At 49.4% G+C, this 17,083-nt stretch overlaps 5 protein-coding genes across 5 annotated transcripts; 4 read left to right on the top strand and 1 right to left on the bottom strand.

Annotated features, from left to right (window-relative positions):
* Positions 1–8: 8 nt before the first annotated feature.
* Positions 9–4,137, top strand: UREG_04084 (uncharacterized protein; the record flags this gene model as incomplete). The annotated part of the gene is made up of 6 exons (XM_002544521.1): positions 9–18; positions 92–246; positions 335–458; positions 540–710; positions 768–4,051; positions 4,108–4,137. 6 exons carry the CDS (start codon positions 9–11, stop codon positions 4,135–4,137), a joined length of 3,774 nt encoding a protein of 1,257 aa, XP_002544567.1.
* A 751-nt stretch (positions 4,138–4,888) lies between these two features.
* On the bottom strand, positions 4,889–7,140 carry UREG_04083 (uncharacterized protein; the record flags this gene model as incomplete). The annotated part of the gene is made up of 7 exons (XM_002544520.1): positions 4,889–4,985; positions 5,082–5,364; positions 5,443–5,556; positions 5,710–5,845; positions 6,192–6,233; positions 6,441–6,964; positions 7,017–7,140. 7 exons carry the CDS (start codon positions 7,138–7,140, stop codon positions 4,889–4,891), a joined length of 1,320 nt encoding a protein of 439 aa, XP_002544566.1.
* Positions 7,141–8,226: 1,086 nt separating this feature from the next.
* UREG_04082 (O-acetylhomoserine) lies at positions 8,227–9,975 on the top strand (the record flags this gene model as incomplete). Its single annotated transcript, XM_002544519.1, has 6 exons — positions 8,227–8,267; positions 8,332–8,386; positions 8,482–8,565; positions 8,648–9,007; positions 9,074–9,642; positions 9,705–9,975. 6 exons carry the CDS (start codon positions 8,227–8,229, stop codon positions 9,973–9,975), a joined length of 1,380 nt encoding a protein of 459 aa, XP_002544565.1.
* Positions 9,976–11,471: 1,496 nt separating this feature from the next.
* UREG_04081 (uncharacterized protein) lies at positions 11,472–13,886 on the top strand (the record flags this gene model as incomplete). The annotated part of the gene is made up of 5 exons (XM_002544518.1): positions 11,472–11,645; positions 11,756–11,789; positions 11,879–12,067; positions 12,174–13,710; positions 13,769–13,886. The coding sequence occupies 5 exons, from the start codon at positions 11,472–11,474 to the stop codon at positions 13,884–13,886; spliced, it is 2,052 nt and encodes a 683-aa protein (XP_002544564.1).
* A 737-nt stretch (positions 13,887–14,623) lies between these two features.
* Positions 14,624–17,037, top strand: UREG_04080 (uncharacterized protein; the record flags this gene model as incomplete). Its single annotated transcript, XM_002544517.1, has 5 exons — positions 14,624–15,104; positions 15,179–15,271; positions 15,304–15,557; positions 15,846–16,003; positions 16,074–17,037. The coding sequence occupies 5 exons, from the start codon at positions 14,624–14,626 to the stop codon at positions 17,035–17,037; spliced, it is 1,950 nt and encodes a 649-aa protein (XP_002544563.1).
* Between the last annotated feature and the right edge of the window lie 46 nt (positions 17,038–17,083).

The raw sequence follows: 17,083 nt of genomic DNA, 5'->3' as shown, positions 1-17,083 counted from the left end.
TCGGAGACATGGCAGACAGTAAGTCTCTTATTCGCTTTTATCCAGCCGCCTATGCGTGTACCAAGGACTGACAGATGATGTCCAACTGTAGCATCACACCCAAACCTGAACTTGACTGCGGAGGAGAAGCGGGTATTCTACCAGCTTTTCCAAATGGCAGATAAAACAAATCTCGGAGTTGTCCCAGGCGAAGTCGCAGTTTCGTTTTTCGAGAAAACCAATTTACCCGCAGAAACTTTGGGTTTGGTAAGGGACACACCCCTTTTACCACGGGTCGCAGCGCGTGAAATTGGATCGAACAATGACTTGGGAATTGGCTTCTAACCAACTACAGATATGGCAAATTGCGGATAAACAGAATCGCGGTCTTTTAACTCCGTCCGGATTCGGTATTGTTATGCGACTGATCGGTCATGCTCAAGCCGGTCGTTCCCCGACGGAGGAACTGGCATATCAGCGTAAGGATGTTATTTATTAGTTGCAAGTTACCTACTAACATGTCCTTTACCCGACAGCTGGCCCTTTGCCTAAATTTATAGGCATCACCCCAGAACCACCTCTAGCCGTCCCACCAACTGCACCGCCCCCATCAACCACAAGCCCTCCGCCCGGGCCTGGGTCAGCACGGGTTCCACCATTGAATCAGGATGATATTGGAAAGTTTACTGCCCTTTTTGAAAGATCCGAGACGCAAAACGGCCTCATCGCAGGTATGAGCCTTGAAGTATAACACTTCTAGAATTAGCCCTCTGACAGGTTTTGGTTAGGTGATACCGCGAAACAAATATTTGAGCGCGCGCGGCTCCCGAATGAGATACTTGGACGCATTTGGAATTTGGCTGATACCAAACAGCGCGGTGCTCTGGATATTACCGAATTTACTATTGCTATGCATCTTCTCACAGCGTTCAAAATGGGTACGATGCGCGCAGTCCCACCATCACTTCCTCCGGGACTGTATGATGCGGCTAGCCGACGAGGGAATGTACGCGCATCAATCGGTTCCCGTTCTTCCTCAGATGTTCCACCCGTTCCGGCGATACCAAAGCAGTTCTCTGGTCCTACTCCTCAGAGAACACAGAGCCCGTTAAACCGATCACATATGGGCCCTGTATCCACTCATGGCACCGGAACCGAATGGCTTATCACACCCCAAGAAAAGGGACATTTTGACTCAATTTTCAACACGATAGATAAAAGGAGAGTTGGTTATCTGAGTGGTGATGATGCCGTGGGGTTCTTCGCGAACGCACAGCTACCGGAAGAAACTTTAGCGCAGATTTGGGATCTAGCAGATATTGACTCTGATGGGCAACTGAGCAAAGATGAATTCGCAGTAGCAATGTACCTGGTGAGACAGCAACGGACGACAAGGGAACCTCTACCTCAGGTCCTTTTACCTGCATTGATCCCTCCAAGCATGCGACGGCAATCTGCTCCACCCCCACGCCCCATACCCTCCCAGACGACTGGTTCGCGATCAGCCGCCGAGGACCTATTTGGACTTGACGTGTTCACTGCGCCGATTCAAACGTCGCAATCAACTGGAGGATCGAACCCTCCTTTTCAAAGCCCTTCCTCTCCTACACGGCCCCCTCCGTCTAGTACATTCAAGCCCTTTATCCCTTCATCCTCGTTCGGCCAGAGTCTCACTCCTCATACTACCGGGCTATCAAACACAGCCGTCCAGCCGCGGTCACCAGCCCAGCCTTCAGATGATTTGCTTGGAGATGCTGACCCTGAAGAGAGCAAGAAGCTTACGCAAGAGACAACAGAGCTTGCCAACCTCTCTAACCAGGTCAGTACTTTATCAAAGGAAATGGAGAACGTCCAAGCCAAGCGTGGGAATGCAGAGCAAGATTTAGCGCAATCGAACCAACAAAAACGAGATTTTGAGACCAGGCTTTCGCAAGCCAGGGCAATGTATGAACAAGAGGTTAAAGATTTTAAAGCGCTCGAAGAGCGACTAACAGCTTCAAGAACCGAGACCAGAAAGCTACAACAAGATTTCGCCATGATTGACGGCAGCCGACAGGATCTACAAAATCAGTTTAACCAGGTATCGGCGGCGCTAGAAGCAGACCAACGCGAGAACGCCAGTTTGAAAGAAAAGATACGGCATGCGAATGCTCAAGTTAGCCAGCTCAAATCTCAGCTTGAGAAGATTAGATCCGAAGCCCGCCAACAGAAAGGGCTAGCGGCAATCAATAAAAAGCAACTCTCCACTATTGAAGGAGAACGAGACCGAATTCAAGAAGAGATTGATGACACCGGAAAGGGCCTAGGCGAAGCTGAGAGGCAGTCTACCAGCCCGCCGCCTATTACCAGCCCTGCCACATCAGCCGCTAGCCAGGGAACAAATCCGTTTTTCAAACGAAGCCCCAGTGCATCAACAGAAAAGGCGTTGTCTCCATCCCATACAGGTAATGAAGGGCAAAATAATCCTCAAAATATCTTTGATAATATGTTTGGTCCGGCATTCACCAGCCCTTCGACAACCACTCCACCACCTCCGACCACATTCAGAACAGAAACCTCTACTCCCCAACCACAAACTGCAAACCCTACGAAACCATCAACTTCATCGGGGGACCCAAGTCTCTCAACTTCTTCTTCTACGACCTTTCAACCCATTCCTGACCCAGCGGAACCACCACCTCCTCCTCGATCAAGGCAGATAACACCCAATGCACTTCCTATTGAAGGGCATGAAGAATCGCAATCCTCGTCAGCTCAAGCATCGCCACCCGCTAGTAGATTTGGTGACAATCCACAACCAGAGGCGACGTCTCAACTGCCTGATAGCAAGGAAGCATCGCCCTTTGAACATGGAGACCCCTTCGCCGGAGATGTAAATGGGAACAATGATCAAAATTTAGCACGAAATGAATCCCCTCCCGCGACAACCGCGGCATCTTTGGCTTCTCCGCATGAACAAGTCAAAAAGGACTACACATTTGATGAGCTATTCGCTGGTCGCACCCATGAACGTTCTCAATCGCAAAAGGCTCTTGACTTTGAAGAAGCGTTTGCAGCAATGAAAAAAGATTCCAGAATGGGTTCTGCTAATAGCGGACAACTTGACGGTGCCGCTAGCGAATTTCCGCCTATCAGAGAACTTGACGACGACGATGATAGCACCGATAGCGAAAGTCCAGCTGGGTTTGATGATGATTTTACGCCTGTATCCCCACCTAGAGGAACTGGCAAAGAAATTCAACCGTTCCCTCCAAACGAACCCACTCCACTGCCTGGTCCAGATGCTCAGCCATCTCCTCCAAGCTACGATAAAGCATCAAAACAACCCAGTGGTACTGCGCCCCCTGAATTCGGGGATCTCCTTCCGGGCAGAGTGGATCCAACCGCACCGGGCGACGCACCTCACTCTGTCGACGAGACTACCGGTGCTCCGATTATAAGTGGTGTACCTAAACCCACTACTGCAGCATCGCCTAAACCACCTGCGGACTTCGAGGCAGCTTTTGCAGGCTTGAACCTCACACCCGCTAAGGAGGTCGAAGATGACGACGACGACGAGGATGACTTTGAGTCACCATTCAACAAGGACCCGTCCAATTTTGATATGACATTCGAGTCTCCTAGTGCGCCATCAAAATCGAGCACCAGTGCCCAAGCCGCAAATGGCTCTTTTGGTGATGCTAGTACAAAGCCAAACTTCTTCAGCTTCGATAACCCCGGCACCCGTCCAACAACAGCTGGGGATCCACCAAATTCTTCATCTCCACCACAGGCGCCTTCTGCACATGATTGGGATGCATTATTTTCCGTCCTTGATGAAGCCAAGGGCCAAAGTGGCGCAAACAAGCCCGATATAACCTCTTCGACCACAGTGCCACCCACGTCCACGGAATCTTCTCAAATACCCGTACCAGCAACGGCTAGTCCTCCAGTTCAGAGCAAGCAGCCTGGGTGGGCTTTAGATGCAGATTCAGGCGAAGACGATCTTATATTGCAGCGGTTGACTTCGATGGGATACCCAAGAGACGAGTCATTAGCTGCCTTGGAAAAGTTTGATTATAATCTGGACAAGGTTTGTCGTACCAGATCACAATTGTCGGTGAAGCAATGATACTGACTTACAAAAAGGCAGCTGATTTCTTGGCATCAAAATCGTAGCTCTGGCCGGCCGCGTGAATAGTACAAGACAATTTAAGTTAGAAAATAACCCGAGTTCCGACTTACGAAACATCCATTAGCCCCTGGAGTGACATACAAGTGTCAGTCGAGAGTCACACCATCTCTTCGTGTCAGTTGATCGGAATCATACCCCAAGCGTTTTCTCAGTCTTCTGTGTTTTATGTACGTAATAGGTGGAAACCGCTTGAGTGTCCATTCTATGCGATATGTTTTCAGTGCGACCGTTGATTCCCTTTTCTCTTCTTCAGATGAACCACTTGGGTTTTGATAATATTGTAGTGTATATACATGTAAAACAGTGATCTAAATGTATTTATTTTCATTTAAGGCACTGTAAGTACACACAACTGAAGTCCATAAATCTTGATTATGACATCATATCGCATATCGGGTATCGAGCGACATGCATAAGTATGTGCGTTAAAAGATACGCGACCAACGGGGTGAACAGAAAACTGAGCTTAAAAAGTATTCATGCTCCATAGCAGGATAGGGAACATGGAATATTATGCGACTATGCAGAATTTTGCAGGGCTCCTTCAAGAAATTCGGGGTATAAAGCAATCTCGATGAGATAAGGGTCAATACAAAAGAAAAAGCACGACCAAAAAAAGAGTGCCGAAATTGCAGCAATTAGATGAGAAGAGGGTATCATATATTAAACGTTTTAATTTCAGCCATGCAACTATTTGAGTTGCCAACAGACTTCGAATGGAGCTTCCTTTTGTTATTAGACAGCCGGTGCCACGCCCTCGTTTGGCTTTGGGCCTCCACGGTTCCGAACAACGGGAAGAACCACGAGAACGAGAGTGGCGACGAACAAAGCCCTTGTGGTTGTTTAGCATATCTGGATTATGCATGATGTTTTTGCCGATGATGCAGCAGACGGGGAAAGGGGGAAAGAAAAAATGTGTGAAGCTCACCATTCGAAAGCGCCAAACGCAGTCGCAGCCTTGTAAGAACCGCAGATAGGATTACCATTACAATCGCTGTTGGTGGGAATTCTGGCAGCGAGAGCGATGAAGCCGGCAAACCAAAAGATCATTGTGACGGCATCGACGGCGATGATAGCATAGAGGTGGGCGGCGATGGGGAAGAACATGGGAGCGAGGATCATGTAGGGAACGACGATGAAAGCGGTCCAGACGCCGTTGAAGATCATGAAGTTGATAATATCGGAAGTGAAGAAGCTCAGCTCGGATGCGACTGTGGTTTTGCAGAGGGCGCTTGGTCAGTTTTCTGGTTGATGAGGCTCTTCCCCGGGGTAAGTTGGGTTACACTCACTATATGCTGTGAGACCGAGGACGATGATGCCGAACACGGCCTGGACACCGCGCAGGCCGAGTGAAACAGGGCCGTTCTCCATGGTTTTCGATTCTTTGAAGGTCTGGTAGAGGCCTTGTAGTCGAGGTCAGCCTTTGATCATCCCAAGAGAAGAATGCGTAGAGACAGGCAAAGACAGGGACAACAGAAGAGGGGCAGAAGCAAGAAAAGCGAAGCAAGCCCAAAGCGGCATGTGACTTCGAGGGGTTCATCGTTTATTAGACTCACCTTTAATGCGCTCTGTAGGATAGTTGATGGCAAGGATAACCGGTGTGTTGCCGTTGGTGTGAATGGGATATAGATCCAGGCTGGCACAACGTCGACCACGCGGGCCAACGGCGGCCTTATATACTGACGGAAAATTCTTTTTTTTAATTAATAGCTAGGCGTTTTTAAACCGGTCTAGGTCACTTGACAAAAAGCAGTATTAATCTAGAAAAGCTTCTTGGGAGTCCGAAGAGAGACGATAACGAGCCATGCCAGGCACAGGCGACTAATGACGTGGATGCTCTGATACGGAGCTGTCATCAAGCTGGACGGCACGACATCACATCCAACTTCCCACTTGACGAAAAGGAATACCGTGGACATTGCCATCCAACGGCCCACAGCGCATTTGGACGCTCATCGAGACTCTTCATCTTGACGCTTCTTCAGGAGCAGCAACTCAACTTTTGGATTTTCGCGGCTCACGGATGTACCTGGCTTACCATACATAACAAACCGGTCTTCTTCTGATTACCGCTGTAATTCTGCATTGACAGCAAATTAACCAATCAAACCCGTCGTCGAGTCAAAGCTCCCCGCAACTGGTAAATTGGCCTGTGGTCAATACGCCAAACTTTCCGGCGGGCACACGTGGGTGACAATACATCACACACCACAGCCACTCAAGGTCAAGCCACCGCCTCAAGAACCCAACATGACGTCGCGGGTTACCTAGTGACGGTGCTCCAGACCTCATGCGCTGGATGATGATAATATTCCCTTTCAACGGCAGAGCACCAGACACGCATTGCCTTGCCGCCAGATGTCTTTTTCCCCGGCACCAGCTCCCGACCTGCCGACTTGACGGGTTCGTTTTGGTCCATGGAGCCGCGTCGAGTGCCTAGCATCTGCAAGGATTGCTCACGACTCACAATCGGCCTGCAAAATGATGATTTTCGAAGGTTGAAACAGCCTGCCAGAAAGTTCGGTGAGCACACGAGAGCTAAGTTTAGAATCCCTTCCGCTTGGTGGAGGGTTCTCGGTTGCTCGCTCGCTCTCATTGGTGTGACGGCAGCCTGTCCAGCTGAAGAGGGAGAAAAGGCTGCAATCCGTGTGTTCTGCGGCTCTTTTCCAAGGGCGTGAACGGAATCTTTGAATGGGCGAATCCAGACTTGCGTCGACAACCACTCCCAGGATGAACCTCTTCTCAAGATTGCGAATTGGAGCACAACCTCGACGATTATTTGAGCGTCAGGATCCGTGCCATTGACGATCGCTGAATAATGGCAGAAGCAAAACTCCCATCAAGCTAAAAGCTCGGCCCCCACTCTCGTATTCCAGATCCAAGCTCTGAAAATGTGCCAGGATCTGAAATCGGAGGGATTCATCTCGAGCTGGCCTCGCAGAGTTCGTCAAAAAGCGGAAATTAATATTGAGCGTTTGGAAGGTCATCAACAGGGACCGACACTCTATCAACTCCAACCGTAGAGTGGCACTCTAAGGACGAGCAAAAGGATTTGCTCATGGATAAAATCTTCCGATCAATCCTATACAAATCTGGGGCACTTTTCGCAGTGTGCGTCGCGGTGCGTCGTGGATATAATAGCAAGGGCTTCAAATGAGATAGTACATGTCGCGACTTGTATCCCAGCGACAATGTCCAGGAATGCAAACCAAATGTTACTGGCGTCTGTTGAAGCCCTACGACTTGTTTGAGCATATACTTGCTCTGTTTTCTGTTTATCTGGGTTTTTTTTTATTTCCCATGACCTGCTCAGGCTGCTGTTGACAGGCAGCCGAAATACGCAAGCCTTGACTTTGACCTTTTTTTATCATGGAGCACTCCCAAGAATCCCGTGAGAACTGCATCATGCACTGGGAAATATGTTTCGCTGAAAACTATCAGTGTGCTGAGGCAGTAGCTAGACGCAAAAGCCGTATCCAAGGACTGAATTCATCGCACCCTCACAGCCATAGCCGGTCCTGGCACTTCGAGATCTCTGCAATAATGAATGCCATTCTTCCCATGTTGGTCGCATCGGTGCAAGGCAGCTGCTTGCAAGTAGCGATTCAAGGAGCCGCTAGAAGAATCTCCCATCGCATATGCACCAGCTCTCACACATCGAGTCCCAGCAATGTTGAACGTTGTTAAAGCTGTCTCCAGATTTGCAATAACTAATGAATTCCGTTGGAAAAAGAGCGCAATTGTTCTGTTGGGCTTGAAGGCGCTCACAGTCAAAATTAGCTTCGATCACGCCATCACGCCGATGGCTCACTCACCCGCAATTTCTCCCCGGTAATCGGGCTTCAGCAAGAGTCGAATGGCACATAAATAAGTCGTGCGCTCCCTCTCTTTGCTTGCGATCGGCACTGCCACTCTATCTCATCCCGCTTCGTCTCTTGTCGCATTGCAGCCCTGTCGGTGGCCAACCCCTCCATTGAACGCATACCCCGCCAATTCCACTTCCGCCAGCGCAAACACACTCAGAGCCCTCATTCGAATAAACCCAGTATCTCACTCATCGCAAAATCTCCAAAATGTCTGCGCCTAGATTCGAGACCCTTCAATTGCACGCTGGGTAAGTCCGCATCATCCTAGTCTTCGTGCATGTAGACCCTGCTAACTGGGCGTTCGATAACTAGCCAGGAACCTGACCCCACGACCAATGCCAGAGCAGTTCCAATCTATGCCACAACTGTGAGTCTCTTCACTTGGATCAACCCAATTTGAACATCGATGAAGGAACTCAAGGACTGATTGGCGCGAGTGTTCTGACAATTGACCATTTTTAGTCCTTTGTCTTCAATGATTCGGCTCATGCCGCCAGGCTGTTCGGCCTCAAAGAGTTCGGCAATATCTACAGCCGTATCATGAACGTATGTCTATCCCTGGGTTCTCAATTGAGTCCCTCTGATGGCTACCTGAGCACAAGCTAACCAGGCCGTTCATTCCACCTAGCCAACTGTCGATGTCTTTGAAAAGCGTATTGCGGCTCTCGAAGGGGGTGTTGCAGCCGTCGCAGCTTCATCCGGACAGGCAGCCCAATTCATGGCCATTGCCGCTCTAGCTCACCAGGGAGACAATATCGTTTCGACTACCAATCTCTACGGTGGCACTTACAATCAGTTCAAGGTTATGTTCCCCCGCTTGGGCATCCAGACCAAATTCGTGCAGGGCGACAAGCCAGCCGATATTGAAGCCGCGATTGATGATCGTACAAAGGCGGTTTATATTGAGACTATCGGTAATCCGCGCTACAATGTTCCGGACCTCGAAGCTATTGCCAAGGTTGCCCACGAGAAGGGTGTACCTTTGATTGTACGTATGCACCATTCCAGATAAAGGGGCCTTTCGATCCAAGTGAAGGATTAACGATGTGGGTAGGTTGACAACACTTTTGGCGCCGGCGGTTATTTCTGCCAGCCCATCAAGCACGGTGCGGACATCGTCGTTCACAGTGCCACCAAGTGGATTGGTGGCCACGGAACCACCATTGCGGGCGTGATCGTCGATAGCGGCAAGTTCGACTGGGGCAAGCACGGAAAGAGATTTCCCCAATTCGTCGAGCCGGCCGAAGGGTACCATGGCTTGAAGTTCTGGGATACTTTTGGCCCCATCACCTTTGCTATTCGCGTGCGTGTCGAGATTCTGAGAGATCTGGGCGCTGCATTGAACCCCTTCGGTGCTCAACAGATTATTCTTGGTCTGGAAACATTGAGCTTGAGAGCTGAACGTCACGCTAGCAATGCGCTCACCCTGGCTCACTGGCTAGAAAAGAACGAGAACGTTGCTTGGGTCTCATACCCTGGCTTGAAGAGCCATCCAAGCCATGAAACCGCCAAGCAATACCTTAAGCGTGGTTTCGGTGGTATGTTATCATTCGGAGTCAAAGGTGGTGCAGCTGCAGGTAGTCAGGTTGTCGATAATTTCAAGTTGATCTCCAACCTTGCCAAGTGAGCTTCCGTCTTCTATAAGCTAAACAGACGCGAAGGTACTAACGGAAGTTTTCATCTAGTGTCGGCGACTCCAAGACTCTTGCGGTTCACCCATGGTCAACAACCCACGAACAGCTGAGTGATGATGAAAAACTAGCCTCTGGCGTGACGGAGGACGCGATACGTCTCTCAGTCGGTACTGAACATATTGACGACATTATCGCCGATTTTGAACAGTCATTCGCCGTTAGCAGCGCCGCCGGTCCAGATAAGAAAGCTCTCCCAGATCGTACCACTGTCGATCAGGGGGTCGTGGCTGATCGTGAGCCAGGTTTGGAGAATTCTGTTTAAGATATTGGTTTTTTGGACATGAAAAGGGAAAGTCAGGTTGGTTTCTAAAAACGTCTGATATCCGCTCTATGTGGGAGTCTAATAGCCACATACTCTACGTGTCATGAGAATGTGGCCATGAAGAAGCGACGGGGCGTTGGCGTTTATGGGAGCATATTTTCATTTAACACTCTATTCTCGAATATCCAGAGTCTGATGCTTGTAAGTTTAGACTTGCAAGTCACTACCTTCCAGATATATATTTTGTCCCTAAAGCGAATTGCTATGAAAGCCGCAAAGCGGAAGGTCAAAACCGGTATCCGTCGAATAAGCTGTCACAGTACTCCGTACGCAATAATTTTTATGGGTTGCATTTGCGCTTTAAAGATCCAACACTAGGCTGCTTGCAGGCTCGAAAGCTCCGTGTCTTGGTGCCAGATTCCCTGCAGAGACGGAAAGGATGCGCAGCTGCTGGGCCCCCCAAGGGCAGGTTTGATTGGAAGAATATAAAAATTGCTCGCGTGGCAGGTTGACAAGTTAACCGCTTTCGTGTCGATGCATCTTGCCGTCGACAGCATCCCTGTCGCAACTCAGTTGAGCGTTCGATTCTGTGCATGTCGCCAGGTGTACTCGCAACGGATATCTATACCGAGGATGACTTTCTCCATCGCGGATGAAAAGGGACTGATAGGACTCCATCCCGGTGGTTTTCCGTCTCAAAAGCTCGAATCGGATGAACCGAGGCTCAAGCCGCATGAGGTCATTGGTGCGCGCGGTCCAGATGTGCTTAGTCAGTGGGCTAGAGTGCTAGTACTTTGCATTTTAGTGCGGTATCACATGCCTCGTTGCATTTTGCACTCCTCCAGTCGAAGTACCTGCAGCACATTTTCTGCCGTGAGGATACGGAATGGCATGTCGAGTTTGAACCAAGCTACGGGTGCTCACTCAGCCACTATGCTGTATCTGGTTAGTCCGGATCGGGGACCCCGATAAAGATGCAACTGCAGCTGAACCGAGCACCGACGAAAGTCGTTCAACCACATGTCGCGGCCAACCGTATTTTCTTCTTCTTCTTCTTCTTCCCCGTGTTCCACCCCCTCAAGCCCTCCTTTGCCCGCTCTGCAAATATAGTACGGCGTCTAACTCTCGCTGGTCCTGTGAGAAACAAGTCTCCGCAGTCTTGTCGGATCCATCCTTTTCAAAAAAACATTGCTCTATTCAACGGAACTGCCCTAGCATTCGATTTGCGATCCTTTCTGAGGGTTTTCCCTAAACTACCTTTGCCCGCTCGGTGAGATTTTTTTGCCTATTAGAAGCGGAAGACCGTGGCTTATAAAAGCATTCAGCTTTTGGCATCATTCAGCATTGGTAAGAGGTACGTAGCTTCGACGTGTCGCGCAATGGGTCTATACCGCATACGATATTCTTGCAACCCATTGTGTTATGTTCTGTACTGACCTATTTTCTTATCAATATCCAGGGCGGTCGACAGAAACCAGAATTACATATAACCAGCCATGTTCTCTTCCGAGCCCCCTTTTAAGGCCATGGCCACCGAGTTCGCCAAACCGGCACCCAAGGGCACTCCCATCTCCGTTTCCATTCCAGGATCTGAGCAACCAGGTCGCACAGCGGTATATAGACACTGGAAGATTGGAAATGGAGAGTTGATGAAGACTTTGGACCCTCAGGTACGCCAGGATAGGAAGCCTTCGCTTTCATAGACCGGCGTCTGCGCGAAGCACAGTCGGGGCGCATTGCTCTTTGTCTGAATGAAGGACTGACTGAGCCTTATTTCTAGGTCCGTACTGCCCATGATATGTTTGAAACAACCGGTATGCTTGGATCCAATGTCTAAACCAAAATGCCGGATTGGGTTAACTTTTATTTCCAGCCCTCCGTCAGCCTAAGAACCAATGTTTAGGTTGGCGCCCATGGGATGCTGCTAAACAAAACTTTGGCCCTTATGTTTGGATGGATTACGGAACGGTCCGGGCGCGACGTGCAGCGATTGGTGTCGGCCTGGTTGAATTGCACCGTCAGCTTGGAATCCAGGACCGGACATTTGGTGTTGGACTTTGGTGTCAAAATAGGCCTGAATGGCAGCTGACTGGTGAGTATCCACTACCATCCAGTTGATGGGAGCTTTTCTCTGACTTGAGCAGACTTGGCTTGCATGTCACAGTCACTGTTCTCCGTCTCTCTTTATGAGACCTTAGGCCCTGAGGCTACTGAATTCATTGTAAAGAATGCCGAATTAGCGTGTGTTGCCGCTTCGCTTCCGCACCTTCCCACGTTGCTTAAGCTGAAACCTCAGCTTCCGTGCTTGAAGATAATCGTTTGCCTCGATCCTTTGGATTCGAGCGACCAAGCAGGCTATTCCAAGCGCGACATCCTCGCGCCTATTGCCGCTGATGTGGGCGTGTCCATCTATACTCTAGCCGAAGTTGAAAAGCTCGGCGCTTCACTCAACCGCCCATACAACCCACCCAAGCCTGATGATATCATCACAATAAACTACACCTCCGGCACCACAGGTATGCCGAAAGGCGTTGTCCTGACCCATGGAAATGCTGTTTCCGCCGCAGCCTCTTCATTGGCAACAATTACTCAGTCCTCCACGGATGTTTCCTGCTCATATCTTCCCCTGGCTCACATCTACGGGAGGATGATTGAGCAAACATTACTCTGGGCTGGTGGTAGGATCGGCTACTTCCACGGCAACATTCTGGAGCTTGTCGACGACTTTAAGTTATTGAGACCGACAGTTCTTGCATCCGTTCCACGTTTATATAGCCGTTTCGGTGGTGCTATTCGTGCAGCTACCGTTGAACAGCCCGGATTCAAAGGCGCCTTGTCAAGGCATGTTGTTGCTACGAAAACGGCGAATTTGGTGCATGCGAAACCAGAAAATGCCACTGTGAATCACTTCCTATACGACCGTATCTGGAGCAAGAAAGTCGCAGCCGGACTTGGTTTTGACCGGATGAGATACATGGTATCAGGCTCTGCGCCTCTCGATAAATCTCTTCACCAATTTTTACGCTTGGCATTTGCTACAACCATTGTTCAAGGCTATGGGTTGACAGAAAGTTTCGCAGTGGCTTTGTGCCAGCCAGGTCACGATTTGACCGCAGGTCATTGTGGAGGGATCACCCCTGCAGTGGAAGCATGCTTGGTGTCACTGCCTGACATGGATTATTCTGTTGACGACAAGCCATACCCACGAGGCGAACTACTGCTCCGTGGCAACTCTATTTTCAGGGAATACTACAAGAATCCTGAGGAAACCGCAAAGGCGATGACGGAAGACGGATGGTTCCGAACCGGTGATGTGTGCATGGTAGATGAGCTTGGCCGTTTTACCATCATCGACCGCCGCAAGAACCTTTTGAAACTCGCTCAAGGAGAATATGTGTCTCCTGAGCGGATTGAAGGTATCTATCAAAACGCGTACCCGTATATAGCCCAAGCCTTCGCCCACGGCGACAGTATTCAGACCCATCTGGTTGGTATCATCGGCGTCCAACCAGACATTTTCGCTACTTTTGCTGGCAAAGTCCTCAATAAGACCTTCTCTCCGACGGAACTGGATGCTCTTCGCGAGGCTGCAAAAGATCAAAAGGTTGTTGATGCAGTACAAAAAGATCTCGATCGCGCGGGTCAAAAATATAAACTCGCAGGATTCGAAAGAGTGAAGAATATCGCGTTGATGGTTGAGCCATTTTCAATTGACAATGGCCTCTTGACTCCCACGTTCGTACCCTTACCTGTGTTGTAAACATTGTTCAGTGATGCTAACATACGTCTTCAGACTAAAACTCAAAAGACCTCAGACCGTTAAAGCGTATCGGGATATCCTGGATGAGCTCTACGCTACTGTCCCTAGCAACGGTGTCAACGAAAACGATGTTCTTCGGTCTAAGTTGTAAACTTCTCTCTACCCCCTTGGTTGTCGTTCTATCATTTTAGCTTATGTACATATTCCTATATATGCTTTTTTTTCGGCAAGCATCTGCAAACACATGCTGCTCTCTATGTATTGTAAGAATAGAACATGCACTGACTTGATACCTCTTAACTATCGTTTTTCTGGATGGGCGGCATGGAACACATGTCAGAATGTCAATTGGGCCGGATACGTGCCAATTGTGGCCAGTGAGATGGCTATATGTAAGAGTGGAGGGGTTCTTGCGTGGAGTTCTAGGGAGAGTGAGAACGTAGCTGATGGAGTTTATGGTGTGTGCACCGAATATTCGTATTCTCGAATATATTCGGAATAGTCAGAATCGAATACTATTCGAATATTCAGCCTTGGCTTCGGAGTATTCTGAAGTTTATTCGGGAGTATTCGATTCACACATTGGGGCCCCGGCCCATAGGTTTTGGTTGATAGAGTAGGCTTATCGCCGCGATACATTAGAAGCAAATTTGCTGAAGCAGCTCAATAAAATGCTCTTGTTAACAGTACAACATCCTAAGATGATTTATTAGATACTGTATTCTCTCTAGCAAGAGCAGTCTGGAGATGGAAGATTGAGATTGAGTGGTTAGTTACGTAAGCAGCCAACATTTCTTCATCCTGAATATTAACTCTACAAGGCAAAGGGTCAATAACGGAGGAGTAGACTCTAGGAATAGGGCACATTTCCTTTAGCTGTTGGCAATCATGCATGCTTCATCCCTCTACCCCCTTGCTCTTGCATTCCTTTCATTACTTTCACTCTCAGCTGCAACCATTCTCACCATCAGCATTCCAGCTTCCAACCTCCTTCCGAATCCCAACACGCTCCCGCCTTCGACCCACGCGACTCTAACTACTCTCACTCCCAAACGAGCTCTATTAAAAGCGCCGTTAACACGCTCTTCAACCTTCATTTTCCCCGATCTTGGATCCGGTTCAGATTCCGCTTCATCATCGCGAAGCCCAACCTCATATCTGTTAGATATCCATTCGCGAGACTATGTATTCGCACCTTACCGCGTCGATGTTGGGGCCGATGGGAACGTGATTGGGGTGTGGGAGACTTTTCGCGGAAACCCATGGGATAACAAAGGGGTGGAGAAAGCGGTAGGAACGGGCTCAGGGCCAGTCCATGTGGACGCCAAAGTGTTGGGAAAGCGGGAGTTCTACGAGCAAAGAGCAGGATGTAAGTCATCATCGCCCTTGAGAATGTCTTGAACGGAGAAAACAACGGTTGCTAATATGGCTGGTTATGGATAGTCTCGCCGCTCAGCTTGTTCAAAAATCCGATGATTCTCCTGGCTGTCTTCGCACTCGGGGTTACGGTTGGGATGCCTTATCTTCTTGAGAACAGTATGTCTCTTGTGTTATTGATGCGCTGACAGCTTATACCGTGGGCATCCGAGAACTTGACAGCGCTGACCATCCAATCTTTCCTTACGTTTTAGTGGACCCCGAAACGCGTGAAGAATTCGAGAAACAACGTGCTAAAGGCGTACTTCCCGGAAGCGGGTCGAAAAAGGCTGCTGGCCCCAGTTTTGATCTTGCAGGGTGGATGGCAGGAACAAGTCCTAGCCCAATTGAGGTCGCTAGAGAAGCTAGCACCAGCGCGAGAGAGGGTGGAAGTGGCCAGCCTGCTGTAAGGAAGAGATGAAATTAGCCGCGGCATTTTCAATGCTATTGGCATATTGGCGGCTGTGATATAGTCCTGGACCAGCAATACCACGGCGCTTGTCTTCGGTTGTCGTTTGATTGCCACCTCAAGATGTCCAAGCTTCAGTGCTGCGCCACAGTGGCTTAGCAGTGCCTGAACCACAAGACGTCACATTTCTCGGCAACGGAAACTCGATTAGATTGATCGATTGCCATGATATTCTGATGGCATCTTTCCATCTCCATCATCTTTTATCTTGTCTTTGATCTCAAGCCATCATTCAACAACATTTCTCTCTCTGCATTAAATTTACCTTGGAACCATTCTGAAAAATCACTTGTCTTCATGTCGTTTGCGCCTCCTTCCGGTCCTCCGCCGCCCCCGGTGCCAGAGGGGTGGAGGGCACAGTATAGTGACGCATACAGGCAATGGTAAGCGTTCAGGTAGTTGTCATTTGTGCCATACTGTCTATGCAATTGCAGCCGCTGATGGTATCTTTAGGTATTATGTTGATTTGAGCACTGGTGTTTCACAGTGGGATCCGCCAACCATGCCAACGGAGTCTGTTGCGCAACCTCCCGTGCGACCTCCTGCTGCTTCATCTTCTCCTCCGCCATCTTATGAAGCGTCGGGCTCCGGAAATACAGAAGCTGCCGCTACAGCTGCTAAAGCCGACCAGAAAAAGGGGCCATTACCTGAACAGCCACAACTTGGCTCAAATAATCCATATCTTTCCGAAAACTCAAATCGCTACCCTCATGAGACGCCTGTGTCACCGGAGAAAAAGGATGTTAAGAAATCGCCAGACTCAGGCGACGACGATGCTCGACTTGCCGCACAGCTACAAGAGGAAGAAAACGAGCGGGCCCGACAACAAGGCTACGATTCCGTCCTTGAAGCGAATAACACAGAACCAAGAACGTCACATTCCACCAGAATCCCCGAGCCTACACTTCCTTCTCCATCTTCTTCAAACCAGCAGCAAAGTAAAGGGAAAAGCGGGTTTTTCGGAAAACTACTTGATAAAGCCAAACGCCACGCATCATCATCCGCTTCCTCATCTACCTCTCGATTGCATGCTCCCCATGCTCCTCATGCGCCTCATTCACCTCATGCATCGCACGCAGCCTACTATTCCCCGTCGCCACAACCACAGTCACAATACATGTATCCTCCCCAACAGCAACCGTTTGGTGGATATGCCGGCTACCCGCAGCAAGGTGCAGGTGGATACTATGGCGCTCCATTCCCACCACAACAGGGCTACGTACCGCATAACAGACTAGGCGGGCGTGGCGGAGGTGGAATGGGAATGGCTGGAGCCGCGGCGCTTGGAATGGGTGGTGGATTGCTGGGTGGAGCGCTTTTAGCAAATGCATTGGATGATGATTATGGTGACGGATATCAAGATGGGTTTGGTGATGGAGGTGATTTTGGCGGTGGTGACTTTGGCGGGTTTGATTGATCAGAATTAACCGCCAGTGTATACATCCAGCGAGTTCTCGGTTTGT

The sequence above is a fragment of the Uncinocarpus reesii genome, genomic scaffold (genome assembly GCF_000003515.1).
Source record: "Uncinocarpus reesii 1704 scaffold_2 genomic scaffold, whole genome shotgun sequence".
Classification (NCBI taxonomy): Eukaryota; Fungi; Ascomycota; class Eurotiomycetes; order Onygenales; family Onygenaceae; genus Uncinocarpus; species Uncinocarpus reesii.
This window is presented reverse-complemented; position numbering and strand designations above follow the sequence as displayed.